The sequence below is a fragment of the Capricornis sumatraensis genome, chromosome 7, assembly GCF_032405125.1.
Source record: "Capricornis sumatraensis isolate serow.1 chromosome 7, serow.2, whole genome shotgun sequence".
Classification (NCBI taxonomy): Eukaryota; Metazoa; Chordata; class Mammalia; order Artiodactyla; family Bovidae; genus Capricornis; species Capricornis sumatraensis.
The window spans coordinates 115,139,708-115,162,293 of NC_091075.1; the positions used below are offsets into that span (position 1 = coordinate 115,139,708).

Genomic DNA, 22,586 nt, shown 5'->3' on the forward strand with positions numbered 1-22,586 from the left:
CAATCAAACAAAGGCTTTGGTGGTATGGAACTACATCAGCCTGGGATGCTATCAGGTCTACCCCCTGTGCATCTCCACCCCACCTCAGTGGCAGAACCGAGAGGGATGAGGAAGATGCCTGCGTCAGTAAAGAACTGACAAAGTCTGACCAGGGAAGAAAAGCTTTGGTAGAGAGTCTGCATACACCCCCATCTAGAGCAGGGAAGGACGCCTCTGGTGGAAAAAAAAAAAAAAACATGGTTGTGGATGGCGCTTTTTTCTCTCTAACAGATGGGAGCTAGCAGTTCCAGAACCACTCCCTTAAACTGTTTTTTTGTTGTTGTTGTTTTTAATGCTGGGAGAAGTTGATCCTCATATCAGATCAGATCAGTCGCTCAGTCATGTCCAACTCTTTGCGACCCCATGAATTGCAGCACGCCAGGCCTCCCTGTCCATCACCATCTCCTGGAGTTCACTCAGACTCACGTCCATCGAGTCGGTGATGCCATCCAGCTATCTCATCCTCGCTCGTCCCCTTCTCCTCCTGCCCCCAATACCTCCCAGCTTCAGAGTCTTTTCCAATGAGTCAACACTTCACATGAGGTGGCCAAAGTACTGGAGCTTCAGCTTTAGCATCATTCCTTCCAAAGAAATTCCAGGGTTGTTCTCCTTCAGAATGGACTGGTTGGATCTCCTTGCAGTCCAAGGAACTCTCAAGAGTCTTCTCCAACACCACAGTTCAAAAGCATCAATTCTTCGGCGCTCAGCCTTCTTCACAGTCCAACTCTCACATCCATACATGACCACAGGAAAAACCATAGGCTTGACTAAATGGACCTTAGTCGGTAAAGTAATGTCTCTGCTTTTGAATACACTATCTAGGTTGGTCATAACTTTTCTTCCAAGGAGTAAGTGTCTTTTAATTTCATGGCTGCAGTCAACATCTGCAGTGATTTTGGAGCCCAAAAAAATAGTCTGACACTGTTTCCACTGTTTCCCCATCTATTTCCCATGAAGTGATGGGACCAGATGCCATGATCTTCGTTTTCTGAATGTTGAGCTTTAAGCCAACTTTTTCACTCTCCTCTTTCACTTTCATCAAGAGGCTTTTTAGCTCCTCTTCACTTTCTGCCATAAGAGTGGTGTCATCTGCATATCAGAGGTTATTGATATTTCTCCCAGCAATCTTGATTCCAGCTTGTGTTTCTTCCAGTCCAGCGTTTCTCATGATGTACTCTGCATAGAAGTTAAATAAGCAGGGTGACAATATACAACCTTAATGTACTCCTTTTCCTATTTGGAACCAGTCTGTTGTTCCATGTCCAGTTCTAACTGTTGCTTCCTGACCTGCATACAGATTTCTCAAGAGGCAGGTTAGGTGGTCTGGTATTCCATTATCTCTCAGAATTTTCCACAGTTTATTGTGATCCACACAGTCAAAGGCTTTGGCATAGTCAATAAGGAAGAAATAGATGTTTTTCTGGCACTCTCTTGCTTTTTCCATGATCCAGTGGATGTTGGCAATTTGATCTCTGGTTCCTCTGCCTTTTCAAAAACCAGCCTGATCCTCAGAGGTTAGGAAAACATGCCTGATCTTCTTCTGTGATATTGAATGGTCATGTTATCCTATGAAAGATGGGGAATTCTGGGCATTTGAAGGGTCACTTAACTATGATACTATTTTATAACTAGACCAGTTCTGAAGAAAACAAGAGAAATGGGTAGAACTGCCATCTGTCTTGCTCTTTATCTCTCTGCGAGACATTCCAGACTTGTGTCCTATGGGTACAGATTTGGATGTGAAACCTACAGCTCCCTCCTGTTCTCTTACTTTGTCTCTGTATCTGGGGCTCCAAATGAACAGGCTGAGAATCAGGGCACCCTTCTAGGAGGGGTTGCCTCAGTCTCAATAGAATATTTAGAGGATCCAAAAGGTACATGGAAGGCTTTATGGGACTAACTTTACCTTATGACCTTATTTGGTGAGATGTAATGCAAGGAGATCCAACCAGTCCATTCTAAAGGAGATCAGCCCTGGGTGTTCTTCAGAAGGAATGATGCTAAAGCTGAAAAGCCAGTACTTTGGCCACCTCATGGGAAGAGTTGACTCATTGGAAAAGACTGGTGCTTGGAGGGATTGGGAGCAGGAGGAAAAGGGGACGACAGAGGATGAGATGGCTAGATGGCACCACTGACTCGATGGACGTGAGTTTGAGTGAACTCCAGGAGACGGTGATGGAAAGGGAGGCCTGATATGCTGTGATTCATGGGGTCGCAGAGTTGGACATGACTGAGTGACTGAACTGAAATGAATACATGTCTTAGGACAGATGCTGACTCCTGCCTCAAGAGCTTGAGTTTTGGGGGAAGTTACTACTTTTGGAGATGAGTAGTTTAAGGTAAGGAGAAAGTGGGAACACAAAATAGCCCTCCTCCCTACTTGCAACCAAGCAGTTCCCATAACAGACTCTCTTTGCTGGATGTATTCGTTCAGGACTCAAGCGAGTGTGCACTGACTTTTAAATATGCTAAGTTGGCTGACATAGAACAGGGAGAGAAGGAAATTCCTGGTAAATTCCTAGTAATTATGGGAGGCTCTCTACACATTTACTGATGTTGACCCTGAAAGTTCAGATGGAGAAATGGTCCTTAAAAATAGATTCCTCACTCAGTCAGCTCCAGATATCTGCCATAATTTACTAAAACAGGCGTTTGGACCAAATCAGTCTTTAGAAAAACTGTTGCAGCTGGCTCAGACAGTATGTTATGGCAGAGAAGATGAGGATGAAAATACGAAAAAAGAGCCAGCCAGAAGACTGATGCCCCAACAATAGCTGTTAGACCTGCTCTGAAACTGCCTGAGAAAAATGCCCGACGGACCCAGGTAAAAAGGGATGGGCTTGCTATTACTGTGGAAAGGACAGACATCTCAAGAAGGATTGCCCTCAGGCATCTAAGCTGCCTTCAGCTCCATGTCTAGTCTGCAAAGGAACATACTGGAAAAGAGACTGCCTTCTAAGGTGTAGGCCCCAGGGATCATGACTGAAGGTGTCTTGGGCCCCACACAAGCTCCCCTCCTAATTACACCTGAGGAACTCAAGGTATTAATAACTGTGAAGGGCCAATCAGTCGATTTCTTTCGGAAACAGGAAAATTTCTCTGTGCACACTGAAGACCTCGTCCAGTTTCCTCCCAGTCCACTACTGTAATGGGACTGTCAGGACAAGTCATATGCTATTATTTCAGTCATTCTTTAAGCTGTAACTGAGACTCTGTGCTGTTTTCTCACAAGTTTCTGATTGTGATGAAGTCTCTCTCACCCCTCCTGGGGAGGAATATACTGAACAACGTCCAGGCCTCTGTTTTCGTGCATATGGAGCTTTCTCTTTCTCTCCCATTAGTTAAACAAAATGTAAATCTCAAAGTGTGGGCTGATGGAAAAACTGTGTGTTGAGCACCAAATGCTATTTCTGTCTTCATCAAGCTCAAAGACTCACCCATTTCCACATCAAAAATAGTGCCCACCAATGCCCAAAGTTAAGGAAGGTTAAAGTCAATCATTAAAAATGTAAAGGAACAAGGACTATTAATTCCCTGTAACCGTCCATACAACACTTCTATTTTAGAAGTAAATAAACTCAAATGATAAATGGAGACTTGTTCAGTTCAGCTCAATTCAGTCGCTCAGTCATGTCCGACTCTTTGCGACACCATGAACTGCAGCACACCAGGCCTCCCTGTCCTTCACCAACTCTCAGAGTCCACCCAAACCCATGTCCATCGAAATCGTGATGCCATCCAACCATCTCATCCTCTGTCATCCCCTTCTCCCTCTGCCCTCAATCTTTCCCAGCATCAGGGTCTTTTCAAATGAGTCAGCTCTTCACATCAGGTGGCCAAAGGATTGGAGTTTCAGCTTTAGCATCAGTCCTTCCAGTGAACACCCAGGACTGATCTCCTTTAGGATGGACTGGTTGGATATCCTTGTAGTCCAAGGGACTCTCAAGAGTCTTCTCCCACACTACAGTTCAAAGGCATCAATTCTTTGGGGCTCAGCTTTCTTTATAGTCTAACTCTCACATCCATACATGACCACTGGAAAAACCAGAGCCTTGACTAGACAGCCCTTTGTTGGCAAAGTAATGTCTCTGGTTTTTAATATGCTCTCTGGGTTGGTCATAACTCTGCTTCCAAGGAGTAAGCATTTTTTAATTTCATGGCTGCAGTCACCATCTGCAGTGATTTTGGAGCCCAGAAAAATAAAGTCAGCCACTGTTTTCACTGTTTCCCCTTCTATTTGCCATGAAGTGATGGGACAGGATGCCATGATCTTAGTTTTCTGAATGCTGAGCTTTAAGCCAACTTTTTAACTCTCTTCTTTCACTTTCATCAAGAGGCTCTTTAGTTCCTCTTCACTTTCTGCCATAAAGATGGTGTCATCTGCACCTGAGGTTATTTATATTTCTCTTGGCAATCTTGATTCCAGCTTGTGCTTCCTCCAGCCCAGCATTTCTCATGATGTACTCTGCGTATAAGTTAAATAAGCAGGGTGACAATATACAGCCTTGTACACTTTTTCATATTTGACTTCTTCAAGATATACAAATAATAAGTGTCTAATCCTTATATTTTATTGTCTAAAATTTCTGAAGGAGAAATATTTTTCAGTCATTGATTTGATTGATAATTTTTAGAGTTAAACCTATATTAAGTCATCCCCTACCTATGACACTAAGACAAGAGAGGATTTTTAGGAATCAGGCAACTGCCCCATTTGGATTCTGGGTTATGCAGAACTTGCCTGGCCGTTATATTAACTTACAACTGAGACTCAGCAGGTCCAAACTGACAAGCTGGTTTGGTCCCCAGAAACTCAAAAGGCTTTTAAGATTCTTTAAACTGCTCTCTGGCAGGCTCCCGCTTTGAGCTTACCCACAGGATCAGAGTTTAATCCCTTTGTTACTGAAAAAGAGGCCATGGCTGCATTGCTTAAAGGATAATTGACACTATTGTTTTGCTGTTGTGGTCCAGCCCCAGCAGGATCCAGGGGTACCCTCAGGGGAGACAGCGTTGGCAAGAGAGATTTAGAAAGAGATAAAGAAAGAATGTTGCAGATAAGAAAATAGAGGAGAGAAAGAGAAAACCAATAAAGCCCCAGCACGGGACTTGTTCTGTTCACGTAGGCCACAGGCACCTTCTTGATGGGGAGAAGGTGCAGAGCACCTTCTTGAGAGGGTCTTAGAAGCCCGGGCAGGAAAGTGAACTCAGAGAGCCTCTACACTCCAAGGATCAGCCTGAAATAGAAAGGGAGAGAGAAAAAATGACATGGGGTGACCAAGCTTCGGTGAGCGAGGCCGGTAACTTTATTTTCAAAAGGAACTTTTATACCTTGACTTGTACGTAGAGGGAAATGAAAGATGCAAAGTCATGCAGAGTCAGTCCAAACATTACATCTGTTTTGTCTTTATCAAAATCAGGGTTTTTTCTGTATACCTTTTCCATAAACAATGTTGTGTACATTACCTTCCAGCCTTGGAGGCCTGTGGACATTTTATGACCCTCTTTTGATAAAGCCTGCTCAACCAGAAAACTTATATTCCCTTAAAGTGGTTTTTCTTTATATTTTTAATCTGTGTCAGCCTCAGATAGTATTAAACAGAGTTACATCTTCACAGAGCAAAGGTGCAGCGAGTTACAACAAAGAAAGAACCAATTAGCTCAAAGGTCTGATGTGGTTAATTCCAAGGCTACTACTTGTTTTTCTTACATTCCAACTATGTTAACTATTGCACACCCAGGTGCACAGTGGATAAGGGATATGGGAACTTGGCAGCAAGCACTGCCTCAGCAATGAAATCCTACACCAGCACTACTCTAATAGTTTTTAACTCTTCAAAAGGCTCTATATTTTAGAATGTTTTAGGCTTCCCGTGTCTCTCACAGTTGGGAAGCTGTAAACAATCACATGCATAGCTGCAAGAGTCTGGATAAACCAGCCAAGCAAGCTAGAATGCCAACAAAAGGGGTTTGAATTGAAATATTCCTTTCATGCCCAAGAGACTTATCAACTAGAGCCCTAAGTTGATTTTTTCCAGAGAAAGGTGGTCAGAGATAGCCCCCTATTAATGTCAGAAGAGTTGGTGATAGGCACAAAATAGTAAGACAGATTCTGGTTTGGGGGGTAGATGCTCGAGCAGGTCTAGGGGGTCCCTCAAGACCTGATCCGCCTTGCTCGTCAGGTCTCTTCCACATGACCTTGTCATGGATGGGATCTCCCATGCTGGCTCCTGGCATTTTCCTAATACCTAAAGCTCCTAAGCTTATTAATAGACAAAATCTTACTGTACTGACTTCTCATGATGTAAGTGGGATCTTAAACTCTAAATCTCAGAGTGACAATGGCTCCATCTTTAAAACTACTGTAACTCAAGTGGTGTCAAAAGTTCTAGGAATAGAATACCACTTCACTGTTCCTGGAGACCCCAATCTTCAGAAAAAGTTGGAAAAGCTAATGACATTATTAAGAGGCATCTGTCTAGGAAACTCAGAAACATGAGACAGTTGGTTTAATGTTCTCCCTGTAGCTTTAATGAGGGCTCAAACTCCCCCTAAGAAGGACCTGTCTCTATGACAGACTGTTTTTGTGCACAGATATTGTCATAGACCTTGAAGCCTTAAAATTAACTATGTGACTCAGCTTTCAGCTTGTCAACCTCCTCATCAATTGAGGGCTTCCCATGGTGGGTTTCTCTGCTTCAAGGAAAAGACTTTCTTCCACTCTTCTTCATCTGATGACATCAAAAAATTCTAAGAAGGACTGATAAAACATATTGACCTTAACTGTGGACATAATGTAACTTAATTTTGATTATGTTTTAACTTGGTTTAATGCCTATTTTGCCTTATATCTGTTACTGTTAAATGGGATTTGTTTCTGTCTGAAAGCTGAGTCAGGTCCAACTCTTTGAATTCCCTTGGACTGCTCATATCAGGCTTCCCTGTCTTTCACTGTCTCCCAGAGTTTGCTCAAACTCATGTCCACTGAGCTGGTGGTGCTGTCCATCATCACATTCTCTGTTGCCCTTTTCTCCTCCTGCCCTCAATCTTTCCCAGCATCAGGGTCTTTTCCAGTGAGTTGGCTCTTCAGATCAGGTTGCCAAAGTACTGGAGTTTCAGCTTCAGCATCAGTCCTCCAAAAGAACATTCAGGGTTGATTTCCTTTAGGCTTGACTGGTTTCATCTTCTTGCTGTCCAAGGGACTCGCAAGAGTCTTCTCCAACACCACAGTTTGAAAGCACAAATTCTTCAGCCTTCAGCCTTCTCTAATTCCCTCAGCCATACATGACTACTGGAAGAACCATAGCTTTGGCTATATGGACTTTTGTCGGCAATGTGATGTCTCTGATTCTTAATATTCTGTCTATTTGTCATAGCTTTTATTCCAAGAAGCAAGTGTCTTTTAATTTCATGGTTGCAGTCACCTTTGGCAGTGATTTTGGAGCCGAAGAAAATAATCTGTTGCTTTTTTCCATTGTTTCCCCATCTATTTGTCATGAAGTGTTGGGACTGAATGCCATGATCTTAATTTTTGGAATATTGAGTTTTAGGCCAGCTTTTTCACTCTCCTCTTTCATTTTCATCAAGAGGCTCTTTGCAGCTGCTGCTGCTAAGTCGCTTCAGTCGTGTCCAGCTCTGTGCGACCCCATAGACGGCAGCCCACCAGGCTCCCCCATCCCTGGGATTCTCCAGGCAAGAATACTGGAGTGGGTTGCCATGTCCTTCTCCAATAAGAGGTTCTTTAGTTCCTCTTCATTTTCTGCCATAAGGGTGGTGTCATCTGTGTTTCAAGGTTACTGATATTTCTCCCTGCAATCTTGATTCCAGCTTGTGCTTCATCCAGCCTGGTATGCATGATGCATTCTGCATATGAATTACATAAGCAGGGTGTCAATATACAGCCTTGGTGTACTCCTTTGTCAATTTGGAACCAGTTTGTTGTTCCATGTCTGGTTCTAACGGTTGCTTCTTAACCTACATACAGGTTTCTCAGGAGGCAGGTAAGGTGGTCTGGTATTCCCATCTCTTGAAGAGTTTTCTGTTTCCTATAATCCACACAGTCAAAAGACTTAGCCTAATCCATGAGACAGATGTAAGTGTTTTTCTGGAATTCTCTTGCTGTTTCTATGATCCAAAGGATGTTGGCAATTTGACCTCTGCTTCCTCTGCCTTTTCTAAATCCAGGTTGAATATCTGGAAGTTCTCGGTTCATGTACTATTGAAGTCTAGCTTGAAGGATATTGACTGTTATCTTGCTAGCATGTGAAATTAGAGCATGGTAGTTTCAACTTTCTTTGGCATTACCCTTCTTTGGGATTGGAATAAAGGCTGACTCTTTCCAGTCTTGTGGCCATTGCTGAATTTTCCAAATGTGCTGGTCTCAATGAGTCAGCACTTTAACAGCATCATCTTCTAGGATTTTAAACAGATCAGCCAGAATTCCATCACCTTTACTAGCTTTGTTTATACTACGCTTCCTAAGGCCCATTTGACTTCACAGTGCAGAATGTCTGGCTCTAGGTGAGTGACCACACCATAGTGGTTATCCAGGTCATCAAGACTTTTTTCTCCAGTTCCTTTGTGTATTCTTGCCACATCTTCTTTAATCTCCTCTATTTCTGTTAGTTCCTTATCATTTCTTTCCTTTATGTGCCAATCTTTTTGCAAGAAATGTTCCCTTGGTATCTCCAATTTTCTTGAAGAGAGCTCTGGTCTTTTTTATTCTGTTGGTTTCCTCTTTCTTTGCTTAAGAAACCTTTCTTGTATCTCTCCTTGCTATACTTTGGAACTCTGCATTCAGAAGGACTTATCTTTTCATGAACTCTGCATTCAGATGGGCATATCTTTCCATTTCTTCTTTACCTTTCACTTCTCTTCTTTCCTAATCTATTTGTAAGACCTCCTCAGGCAACCATTTTCTGTGGTGCATCTCTTTCTTGAGGATGGTTTTTGTAACTACCACCTATACAATGCTATATATTGAGCCTGTAGGATGGGTACAATCACAATATAATGAAATGCCATCCCCATGGGGTAAGGTTCTCCATGAACTGGGGAACAGTAATACCAAAGAAGCCCTCCTACTTCTGTGAAGGTTCTCAACCACATGTCATGCTTCTCAGTCTGGGGAACCAACAAAGGACATGGAAATCCCCAGGAAATCTGACCTTGAAGGCCAGTGGCATTTGATTATCAAACTTCCACAGAAATGGGGGGAACAGATACTCCATTCTTGGAAGACCCAAACAAAATCTTGCACACACAGAGGCCTCCAGGAAAGGAGCAGTAACCCTACAGGATGCTGAGCCAAACTACCTTTTAATGTTGGAGGGTCTCCTGAGGAGGCCTGGGTCAGCTGGGGTTCACCTCAGAGGCAGAGGCACTGAGAGCCACAGTCCTGGAAGGTCCCCCTTGCTGTAAATCCTCTTGGAGGTCGCCATTAACCCTACCATAGACCCTATAGACTGCAGTGCTTGGCCACTTCAGGACAAACAACTATCAGGAAGGGAGTGCAACCCTACTCATCAGCAAATAATTGGATTAAAGCTTTACTGAGCAATGATCTGCCCCTTGGAGCAAGATCCAGTTTTCCCCACTTTCAGTCCCTGCCATCAGGCACCTTACCCAAGCCTCTTGGCCTCTTTCATCAGGAGACAGACAGGAAAAGCAAGAAGAGCCACAGTTCCACAGTGGCTAGAACAAAAACCACATTACAGAAAGTTAATCAGGATGAAAGGCAGAAAGATATGTCCCAGAATAAGGGAGAAGATAAAACCCCAGAAAGACAACTAAATGAAGTGGAGATAGGCATCCTTCCAGAAAAAGAATTCATAATAATGATAGTGAAGATGATGCAGGATCTTAGGGAAATAATGGAGAAGAGGCAAGAAATGTTTTCCAAAGACCTAGAAGAACTAAAGAACAAACAGCGATGAATAATACACTAGAATGATCGCAGAATAACTGAGGAAGAAGAATGGAAAAATGACCTGGAGGACAGGACGGTGGAAAACACTGCCACAGAACAGAATATAGAAAAATGAATGAAAAGAAATGAAGGTAGCTTAAGACACCTCTGGGACATCATTAAATGCAGCAAAATTTGCATTATAGGGGTCCCAGAAGGAGACAAGAGAGAGTCCCAGGAAGGATAAACCCAAAGAGGAGCACACCAAGATACACAGTAATCAACCTGACAAAAATTAAAGACTAAGATAAAATATTAAAATCAACAAGGGAAAAACAACAAACAACATATCAGGGAACTCCCATCAGGCTATCAGCTGATTTCTCCACAGAAACTCTGCAAGCCAGAAGGGAATGGAATGATACATCTTAAGTGATGAATGGGAAGAAACTACAACCAAGAATACTCTACCAGCAAGACTCTCCTTCAGATTTGATGGAGAAATCGAAAGCTTTCCAGACAAGCAAAAGTGAATCTCTTCACTTTTTCACTTTTTCAAAAGTGAATCTCTTAGCACCATCAAACCAGCTGTTTTTTTTAATTGGAGGCTAATTACTTTACAATATTACAGTGGTTTTGTCATATATTCACATGAATCAGCCATGGGTGTACATGTGTTCCCCATCCTGAACCCCCTCCCACCTCCCTCCCCACCCCATCCCTCTGGGTCATCCCAGTGCACCAGCCCTGAGCACCCTGTCTCATGCATCAAACCTGGACTGGCGATCTGTCTCACATATGATAATATACATGATTTAGTGCTATTCTCTCAAATCATCCCAGCCTTGCCTTCTCCCACAGAGTCCAAAAGACTGTTTTATACACCTGTGTCTCTTTTGTTGTCTCGCATATAGAGTTGTCATTACCATCTTTCTAAATTCCATATATATGCGTTAGTATACTGTATTAGTGTTTTCCTTTCTGGCTTACTTCACTCTGTATAATAGGCTCGTTTCATCCACCTCACTAGAACTGATTCAAATATATTCTTTTTAATGGCTGAGTACTACTCCATTGTGCATATGTACCACAGCTTTCTTATCCATTCATCTGTTGATGGACATCTAGGTTCCTTCCATGTCCTGGCTGTTATAAACAGTGCAGCAATGAACATTGGGGTACACGTGTCTCTTTCAATTCTGGTTTCCTTGGTGTGTATGCCCAGCACTGGGTTTGCTGGGTCGTATGGCAGTTCTATTTCCAGTTTTTTAAGGAATCTCCACGCTGTTCTCCATAGTGGCTGTACTAGTTTGCATTCCCACCAACAGTGTAAGAGGGTTCCCTTTTCTCCATACCCTCTCTAGCATTTATTGTTTGTAGATTTTTTGATAGCAGCCATTCTGACTGGCGTGAAATGGTCCTTATTGTGGTTTTGATTTGCATTTCTCTGATAATATGTGATGTTGAGCATTGTTTCATGTGTTTGTTAGCCATCTGTATCTCTTCTTTGGAGAAATGTCTGTTTAATTTTTTAGCCCATTTCTTGATTGGGTCGTTTATTTTCCTAGAATTAAGCTGAAGGAGTTGCTTGTATATTTTTGAAATTAGTTGTTTGTTAGTTGCTTCATTTGCTACTATTTTCCCCCATTCTGAAGGCTGTCTTTTCACCTTGCTTATAGTTTCCTTCATTGTGCAAAAGCTTTTAAGTTTAATTAGTTCCCATTTGTTTATTTTTGTTTTTATTTCTACTACTCTGGGAAATGAGTCATAGAGGATCCTGCTGTGATTTATGTCGGAGAGTGTTTTGCCTGTTTTCCTCCAGGAATGTTATTGTTTCTGGTCTCACGTTTAGATCTTTAATCCATTTTTAGTTTATTTTTGTGTATAGTGTTAGAAAGTATTCTAGTTTCATTCTTTTACAAGTGGTTGACCAGTTTTCCCAGCACCACTTGTTAAAGAGATTGTCTTTTCTCCATTGTATATTCTTGCTTCCTTTGTCAAAGATAAGGTGTCCATAGGTGCATGGATTTATCTCTGGGCTTTCTATTTTGTTCCATTGATCTATATTTCTGTCTTCGTGCCAGTGCCATACTGTCTTGCTTACTGTATCTTTGTAGTATAGCCTGAAGTCAGGCAGGTTGACTCCTCCAGTTCTATTCTTCTCTCTCAAGATTGCTTTGGCTATTCAAGCCTTTTTGTATTTCCATACAAATTGTGAAATTTCTTGTTCTAGTTCTCTGAAAAATACCATTGGTAGCTTGATAGGGATTGCATTGAATCTATAGATTGCTTTGGGTAGTATACTCATTTTCACTATATTGATTCTTCCAATCCATGAACATGGTATATCTTGCCATCTATTTGAGTCATCTTTGATTTCTTTCATCAGTGTTTTATAGTTTTCTATATATAGATCTTTTGTTTCTTTAGGTAGATATATTCCTAAGTATTTTATTTTTGTCGTTGCAATGGTGAATGGAATACTTTCTTTAATTTCTCTTTCTGTTTTCTCATTGGTAGTGAATAGGAATGCAAGGGATTTCTGTGTGTTGATTTTATATCCTGAAACTTTACTATATTCATTGATTAGCTCTAGCAATTTTCTGGTGGAGTTGTTCGGGTTTTCTATGTAGAGGATCATGTCACCTGTAAACAGTGAGAGGCTTACTTCCTCTTTTCCAGTCTGGATTTCTTTCATTTCTTTGTCTGCTCTGATTGCTGTGGCCAAAACTTCCAAAACTATGTTGAGTAGTAGTGGCGAGAGTGGGCACCCTTGCCTTGTTCCTGACTTTAAGGGAAATGCTTTCAATTTTTCACCATTGAGGATAATGTTTGCTATGGGATTGTCATATATAGCTTTTATTATGTTAAGGTATGTTCCCTCTATTCCTGCTTTCTGGAGGGTTTTTACTCATAAGTGTATGTTGAATTTTGTCAAAGGCTTTCTCTGCATCCATTGAGATAATCATATGGCTTTTATTTTTCAATTTGTTAGTGTGGTGTATTACGTTGATTGATTTGTGGATATTGAGGAATCCTTGCATCCCTGGCATAAAGCTCACCTGGTCATGATGTATGATCTTTTTAATGTGTTGTTGGATTCTGCTTGCTTTTGTTAAGGATTTGTGCATCTATGTTCATTGGTGATACTGGCCTGTAGTTTTCTTTTTTTGTGGCATTGTTGTCTGGTTTTGCTATTAGGATGATGGTGGTCTCATAGAAAAGTTTGGAAGTTTACCTTCCTCTGAAGTTTTCTGGAAGAGTTTGACTGGGATAGGTGTTAGCTCTTCTCTAAATTTTTGGTAGAATTCAGCTGTGAAGCAGCCTGGTCCTGGGTTTTTGTTGGCTGGATGATTTCTGATTACAGTTTCAATTTCTATGCTTGTGATGGGTCTGTTAAGATTTTCTATTTCTTCCTGGTTCAGTTTTGGAAAGTTGTACTTTTCTACTAATTTGTCCATTTCTTTGATGTTGTCCATTTTATTGTCATATAGTTGCTGATAGTAGTCTCTTAGGATCCTTTGTATTTCTGTGTTGTCTGTTGTGATCTCTCCATTTTCATTTCTAATTTTGTTGATTTGATTCATCTCCCTTTGTTTCATGATGAGTCTGGCTAATGGTTTGTCAGTTTTCTTTATCATCTCAAAAGCCAGCTTTTAGCTTTGTTGATTTTTGCTATGGTCTCTTTTGTTTCTTTTGCATTTATTTCTGCCCTAATATTTAAGATTTCTTTACTTCTACTAATCCTGGAGTTCTTCACTTCTTCCTTTTCTAGTTGCTTTCAGTGCCGAGTTAGGTTATTTATTTGATCTTTTTTCTTGTTTCTTGAGGTAAGCCTGCATTGCTATGAACCTTCCCCTTAGCACTGCTTTTACAGAGTCCCATAGGTTTCGGGTTGCTGTGTTTTCATTTTCCTTCGTTTCTATGCATATTTTGATTTCTTTTTTTATTTCTTCTGTGATTCATTGGTTATTCAGCAGAGTGTTGTTCTGCCTTCATATATTGGAATTTTTAATAGTTTTTCTCCTGTAATTGACATCTAATCTTATTGCATTGTGGTCAGAAAAGATGCTTGGAATGATTTCCATTTTTTTTGAATCTACCAAGACTAGATTTATGACCCAGGATGTGATCTATCCTGGAGAAGTTTCCATGTGTGCTTGAGAAAAAGGGAAAATTCATTGTTTTGGGGTGAAATGTCCTATAGATATCAATTAAGTCTAACTGATCCATTGTATCATGTAAAGTTTGTGTTTTTTGTTAATTTTCTGTTTAGTTCATCTATGCATAGGCATGAGTGGGATATTAAAGTCTCCCACTCTTGTTGTGTTATTGTTAATTTCCCCTTAGCATTTGCCTTACTCCTATGTTGGGTACATATATATTTATAATTGTTATATCTTCTTCTTGGACTGATTCTTTGATCATTATATAGTGTCCTTCTTTGTCTCTTTTCACAGCCTTTATTTTAAAGTCTATTTTATCTGATATGAGTATTGCTATTCCTCCTTTCTTTTAGTCTCTATTTGCGTGGAATATCTTTTTCCAGCCCTTCACTTTCCATCTGTATGTGTCCTTTGTTTTGAGGTGGATCTCTTCTGGACAACATATATAGGGGTCTTCCTTTTGTGTACATTCAGCCAGGCTTTGTCTTTTGGTAGGGTCATTCAACCCATTTACATTTAAGGTAATTATTGATAAGTATGATCCCTTTGCCATTTACTTTATTGTTTTGGATTCGAGTTAAACACCCTTTCTGTGTTTCCTTTCTAGAGAAGATCCTTTAGCATTTGTTGGAGAGCTCAACCAAACCAGCTTTACAGCAAATGCTAAAGGAACTTCTCTAGGCAGGAAACACAAGGGAAGAAAAAGATCTACAGAAAATAAACCCAAAACAATTAAGAAAATGGTAATTGGATCAAACATATTGATAATCACCTCAAATGTAAATGCATGAAAAATACCAACCTCCACTTACCAGGTCAATCTGCTTAACCCCCGCCAATAATTTGCTCCTATTTTATATTGTTAGGTTAATCATGTTCCCAGAATCGTTTGTAATTGTAATTATCTTTTATTTTCTCTCTGACTATTGATGGTGAAAACTGATAAGATCTTTTACCTTTGTGATTATGTAACTTACTCAATACTATTGTGTCACTATTATTCAACAGAATTATTATAGAACTCTATATCACCCAAACTACCATTTGATAGAAAACTCTGTAATTACTTTTTAACTGCAGATATGTATCAGAATTTTCCTGGAATTTTTTTTTAATACAAATGACCAATATTGCTTTTTTTCTTCCAGAGCTCGAGATATGTTTCTAATGAACCATCATAGTTAAAAACAACTGGACTATATGATGATCTTTTACTTTTATTTGGTTTGTTTCACTTTTGCTATTTAATATTCAGTGCTCCCATTTAATTTAAGTTTTGTTTTCCAATTTCTTCATCTCTTTTTTCTTCTTTTTCACCCTTTATTCAATTATAGTAGCAAAGCTTTTGTGTGTGTGTGTGTGTGTATATATATAAAATATGTATAACATATACTTATATATCTTAGAATATTCATGAGTTTCTGCCTAAATAAAAAATGTATGACATTTTGATTTCAGTTGTTTGAGTAAGTATGAATAGAATGCTAGATTTTTAATTTAAAAAATAGAGATGCAACAAACAAGAAAGGTGTGCTGTCCAGCACAGGGAACTTCATTTAATACTTCATAATAACCTATAATAAAAAATCATTTCAAGAATAATATGTGTGTGTATGTACACCTGAATCACATTGCTCTGCACCTAAAACACTGTAAGTCAACTGTACCTCAATAATAAATATAATAAGGAAAAAGTAAATAACTTTGTTAAAAAAGACTGAGACCATCACCTGCTGGCAGCATGATTAATGTAAATTTCAGCAGCATTTTTGCCTCATGTTCAAACTCGAAGAATGGGGTTTTGTAAGTCTCCACATCTCCAGGTCTGTGACCAGGACTGAAGGAAGGAAGTGTATGCCTTGTTCTTAGAACAGGAGGTCGTCATGAGATGAAGTCAGGGCCCATGCTTTGAGGCTCCCAGGAGCCTGATGGAAATGGAGCCTCAGAGAATCCCCTAGGCAGGATCGAGAGGTCCACAGCCCTTCCTGCCCCAGTGATGGAAACTTGTGTTAGCTTAGATTCTGGCTCCTCTGGTCTGGCTTGCAGGGACAGCTGTGTGGTGTTCAAGAAGGTGAGACTGGTGGTCTGAGACCAGAGATGAGGAATGGTCATTCTGTAGGTACCGGGAGGAAGACAGCTCAGTGCCCTTTCCCTCCCTCTATGCCCACCAGCCCTGCTCTGGTCAAATCCTGGACTGAGCCTTGGGGACCCAGACAAGAATCAGACACCGGTCACTGCTAGAAGCAAACTGTAGGTTACCATGAAGAGGGGAGGTGCTCAAGCACTGTGGCCCCAGTGGAAGGTTCCTGGACATGAGACTCCGTAGGTGAGTCTGGCTGGAAACAACAGGAGACCTTGTTCTGAACCACAGGAGGCCTTGTCTTAGGGGCAGATCTGGGAAGCAGGGAGCAGAAGGAACAGGAGGAAGACAGGAGGTGAGGCCTGAGGCTGCATTTTGCAGACAGGGGAGTTTATATGGTCAAACATAAAGATTCCCATGAGCTTATCACTTACATCTAGAAATAAGGCAGTAGAAACTCAGAAGGAAGGAAGCACAGATTAAAGAGCTGAAAGGAGAGACGGTAAGAAAATCCAAAGAGAGAGCCCAGTGCCATCGTGATGTCCTGCACAGGGTCCGACTTTAGTGGAGTGACAATGGGCTAGAGCCCAGCCCACACTGCAGTCAACCTGGCTCTCCCAAAGACACTTTGCCCTTCTTGCAGCTTTCGTCTTAGTGTCTCTTCTGTGAAAGAGACTGAGAGCCTGATGCCCTCTGGACACCCTGCCTTCTCGGGTGAGTGAAGTGATGCCTGTGAAAAACACCTGTTAAGTAGAGGAGAATGTGCCCTTCGTGACAGTATGTGTGGTGATGGAGGTTGTGAAGGTGATGGTGGTGCGACAGTGGTGGTGTTAGTAATGCATATGGAAGAGACGATGGTGGTGGTAGTGGTGGTATTGACGATAGCTGTGTTGGTGATGATGGCTGTGATGACAGTGGTTGTGGTGTTGACAGGGATAATGATGATGCGAATGGAGTTGGTGGTGATGATGATGGTAGTGAGGATGGTATAGGCAGTAGTAACGATTATCAGTTTCCTGTTAACGCTGTTGGCATGGATGATGGCGGTTGTCCAGTGGTGGTACAGTTAGCCCTGGAGGATTTGGTGGTGCTGCTGGAAGTGATGGTGCCGGAAGAGGTTGGAGAGTTAGAGGTCACCATGAAGGTGATAGTGCTGGTGATTCTGGTGGTGCTTGTGGTGGTGGAGATAGTGTTGTTGATGGCAGAGGGGGAAATGTTAGCAGTAGATGAGCTGCTGTTGGTTTTCATGGTGGTGAAGGTGATGAGATTTGGATGATAGTAGAGGTGTTGGTGTTGTGATGGTGTGGATGTAACAGTTGAGAGAGTGTTTGTATGCAGTGGTGTTAGAAGTGGTATTGATGTTGGAGGTGAAATGAGAAATGGGTAAATGGGAAACAAATACATTTTAAATAGGTTTCCCATATTTTTCTTTATTTCCTAATTTTTATCCCCATTCTCTTCAAGAATGGTGTTTAAAAAAATTAATACTCTTTTAATTTTGATGGTGGTAGGAATGTGAATAGTGATAAAGAATGTGGTGGTTTTGGAAGAGGTGCATGATGGGTAGGCTGTGGTAATGGTGGTATTTTGGTGTTGCTGTTGGAGGTGCTGGTGTTAGAAGTGATGCAATGATGGGCTGAGGTGTTAGTGGCGATGATGGTGGTGCTGGAGGATTCATTATGGACTTGGAGGCAGTAGTATTGGAGGTGGTACAGGTGGAGATAGTGATGGTGACATTGGTAATGGTGGTAGTGATGATGGTGATGGTGCTGATGTGGGAGGTATTGGTATTATAGATTATGCGATGATATGTCAAGATGTTAGTGGTGGTGATGGTGGTGTTGGGGCATTCATAACAGACTTGCAGGTGGTGGTGTTGGAGGTGATACAGGTGCGAGTATTGCTGGTGGCAGTTGTAATGGTGGCAATGGCAGTGATGCTGGAGGTGTTGGTATTGGTTGAACAGTTGGCAGGTGATGTGATGGCAGAGATGGCATCTGACCCTTATTGATCATTAATTAGAGACCCACATGCTGTACTCAATGTGATCTATCTGAATTATTTCTATTTCAACTTTATAACACCCCTTTGAGACAGATCATACATCATTATCAAATATTTTTATACAGGAGGCAGCTGAGGGTTATTGAGGCTGCATCACTTGCCCAGTTTCACAGTGTTGGGAGTTAGCAGAGTCAGGAACCAGCCAGACTGGCTCATCTAAAATCCACACCCTCATCCCCTGTACTCAGGCACACATGGACACATGTCAGTAATCACAGTGTTGACTGGTGATAGTCTCCTGCTGAGGGCGGAAGACAGAGCCCAGGACCAGGGCTCAGACACCCAGTCCCAGCCCCGAAGGAGGCCACAGGGACCCTGGTCTGGGGAAGAATAATCAAACCTGTGAGCTGGAGGATCTGGTCATCAAAGTGGGTCACGGCCTCGTCGTGCATGACCTGGCCTCCGAGGACAAACTCCAGGCGACCTTCAGCCACAAGCTGGCGGACCTTGGCATGGTGGGCAGAGAAAACCGCCATGTTACACCTCCCAGCTGAACCATTTTTATTTGCTGGTCTCATGCTAATGCATCTCCCGGTCCTTCCTTCAGACTCCTCAGCCTCATTTCTTCTGCAAATATCAGACACTGTCTGTCCTGGTCAGCCCTGTGTCCGGCTATCAGAACAGCACCTGGCTATGGCTAATGCTTCATCAAGCATATATACAGGTACATATGTTCACAACTTTTGTTTTGAAGTAATTCCAAGGTTATGAAAGCATTGCAAGGATTGTAAAAAACACTCTCCTCCCATAAATCTTTCCACAGATTGTTGTTTTTCAGTTGATCAGTCATCTCTGACCCTTTGTAACCCATGGACTGAAGCACTGCAGGCTTCCCTGTCATTCACTATCTCCCAGAGTTTGCTCAGTCAGATGTCCACTGAGTTGGTGATGCCGTCTAAGCTCCTTCTCCTCTGTCATCCCCTTCTCCTCCTGCCTTCAATCTTACCCCTCATGAAGGTCTTTTCCAATGAGTTGGTTCTTCTCATCAGGTGGCCAAAGAACTGGAGTTTCAGCTTCCCCCAATTCTCTCACTGTTAATATTGTTTACCCATTTCCTTAACACTATTTATTTATTTAAATCCAAGATATGGTTTACTTAAACCAATTGAAAATAAACGTTAGCAGCTTCATGTCTCTAATTCCATAGTTCACTAAGTGTTGAGCAAGAAGATCATTATAGCTCTTATATAATCAACTAAATCAGGAATTTAATCATTCTACCAATGATTAGTGCACGTTGACATTCTAGGAATCAGTGAACTAAAATAAACGGGAATGGGTGAATTTAACTCAGATGACCACTATATCTACTACTGCGGGCAGGAATCCCTCAGAAGAAATGGAATAGCCATCATGGTCAACAAATCAGTCCAAAATGAAGTACTTGGATGCAATCTCAAAAACAACAGAATGATCTCTGTTCATTTCCAAGGCAAATATCGCAGTTATCCAGTCTATGCCCCAACCAGTAACGCTGAAGAAGCTGAATTTGAACGGTTCTATGAAGACCTACAAGACCTTTTAGAACGAACACCCAAAAAAGATGTCCTTTTCATTATAGGGGACGGGAATGCAAAAGTAGGAAGTCAAGAAACACCTGGAGTAACAGGCGAATTTGGCTTTGGAATACGCAATGAAGCAGGGCAAAGGCTAATAGAGTTTTGCCAAGAAAATGCACTGGTCATAGCAAACACCCTCTTCCAACAACACAAAAGAAGACTCTACACATGGAAATCACCAGATGGTCAACACCAAAATCAGATTGATTATATTCTTTGCAGCCAAAGATGGAGAAGCTCTATACAGTCAACAAAAACAAGACCAGGAGCTGACTGTGGCTCAGATCATGAACTCCTTATTACCAAATTCAGACTTAAATCGAAGAAAGTGGGGAAAACTGCTAGACCATTCAGGTATGACTTCAATCAAATCCCTCATGATTATACAGTGGAAGTGAGAAATAGATTTAAGGGCCTAGATCTGATAGATAGAGTGCCTCGTGAACTATGGAATGAAGTTCATGACATTGTACAGGAGACAGGGATCAAGACCATCCCCATGGAAAAGAAATGCAAAAAAGCAAAATGGCTGTCTGAGGAGGCCTTACAAATAGCTGTGAAAAGAAGAGAAGCAAAAAGCAAAGGAGGAAAGGGAAGATATAAGCATCTGAATGCAGAGTTCCGAAGAATAGCAAGAAGAGATAAGAAAGCCGTCGTCAGCGATCAATGCAAAGAAATAGAGGAAAACAACAGAATGGGAAAGACTAGAGATCTCTTCAAGTAAATGAGAGATACCAAGGGAACATTTCATGCAAAGATGGGCTCAATAAAGGACAGAAATGGTATGGACCTAACAGAAGCAGAAGATATTAAGAGGTGGCAAGAATACACAGAAGAACTGTACAAAAAAGATCATGACCAAGATAATTGCGATGGTGTGATCACTCATCTAGAGCCAGGCATCCTGGAATGTGAAGTCAGATGGGCCTTAGGAAGCATCACTATGAACAAAGCTAGTGGAGGTGATAGAATTCCAGTTGAGCTATTTCAAATCCTGAAAGATGATGCTGTGAAAGTGCTGCACTCAATATGCCAGCAAATCTGGAAAACTCAGCAGTGGCCACAGGTCTGGAAAAGGTCAGTTTTCATTCCAATCCCAAAGAAAGGCAATGCCAAAGAATTGCTCAAACTATCACACAATTGCACTTATCTCACACGCTAGTAAAGTAATGCTCAAAATTCTCCAAGTCAGGCTTCAGCAATATGTGAACCGTGAACTTCCTGATGTTCAAGCTGGTTTTAGAAAAGGCAGAGGAACCAGAGATCAAATTGCCAACATCGGCTGGATCATGGAAAAAGCAAGAGAGTTCCAGAAAACATCTATTTCTGCCTTATTGATTATGCCAAAGCCTTTGACTGTGTGGATCACAATAAACTGTGGAAAATTCTGAAAGGGATGGGAATACCAGACCACCTGACCTGCCTCTTGAGAAACCTATATGCAGGTCAGGAAGCAACAGTTAGACCTGGACATGGAGCAACAGACTGGTTCCAAATAGGAAAGGGAGTACAACAAAGCTGTATATTGTCACCCTGCTTATTTAACTTCTATGCACAGTACATCATGAGAAACGCTGGGCTGGAGGAAGCACAAGCTGGAATCAAGATTGCCAAGAGAAATATCCATAACCTCAGATATGCAGATGACACCACCCTTATGGCAGAAAGTGAAGAAGAACTAAAATGCCTCTTGATGAAAGTGAAAGAGGAGAGTGAAAAAGTTGGCTTAAAGCTCAACATTCAGAAAATGAAGATCATGGCATCCGGTCCCATCACTTCATGGGAAATAGATGGGGAAACAGTGGAAACAGTGTCAGACTTTATTGTTTGGGGCTCCAAAATCACTGCAGATGGTGATTGCAGCCATGAAATTAAAAGACGCTTACTCCTTGGAAAAAAAGTTATGACCAAAATAGACAGCATATTCAAAAGCAGAGACATTACTTTGCCAACAAAGATCCATCTAGTCAAGGCTATGGTTTTTCCAGTAGTCATGTATGGATGTGAGAGTTGGACTGGGAAGAAAGCTGAGTGCCAAAGAATTGATGCTTTTGAACTGTGGTGTGGGAGAAGACCTTGAGAGTCCCTTGGACTGCAAGGAGATCTAACCAGTCGATTCTAAAGGAGATCAGTCCTGGGATTTCTTTGGAGGGAATGATGCTGAAGCTGAAACTCAAGTATTTTGGCCACCTCATGCGAAGAGTTGACTCTTTGGAAAAGACTGTGATGCTGGGAGGGATTGAGGGTAGGAGGAGAAGGGGATGACAGAGGATGAGATGACTGGATGGCATCACTGACTCTATGGACTTGAGTGTGAGTGAACTCCAGGTGTTGGTGATGGACAGGGAGGCCTGGCGTGCTGTGATTCATGGGGTCACAAAGAGTCGGACACAATTGAGCGACTGAACTGAACTGATGCTACCAATGAATTCACATGCAGCTGAAGAGGTCAGTCCCAACCTTGATGACACGGAGAGGGGGAGAGGACCTGGCCCCAGACTGCCCCTCCCAGGACCATGGCCTCTGACCCACTGTGATACAGAGTTGATCAAAGGTTAATCCACACAGATTCCTGTACACCTGGATCGTCACTGGCTCCAGTGTCCGTAGGAGCCACACAGATTCATAAATGAAGTCAGAGTGTGTGGACACAGGGTCACCCTGGTGTGGCCAGGGTCAAAGGTGACCCCATTCACACCAGCTAGTGCCCGGCTGGGTTGCCAGAGCTGCAACTTTTCGGGAGGCACCAGCAAGGTAGGATCATACACAAACTT

General features: G+C 41.8%; 1 protein-coding gene across 1 annotated transcript in view; it reads right to left on the minus strand.

Moving 5' to 3' along the window:
- The window catches only part of LOC138081882 (epididymis-specific alpha-mannosidase-like), a 43,227-nt gene that overhangs the window by 18,695 nt on the left and 1,946 nt on the right, over positions 1–22,586 (minus strand). The window contains exon 3 of the mRNA XM_068974988.1: positions 18,594–18,699. Coding sequence (XP_068831089.1) covers positions 18,594–18,699 — 106 coding nt within the window. The remainder of the gene's footprint in view (positions 1–18,593; positions 18,700–22,586) is intronic.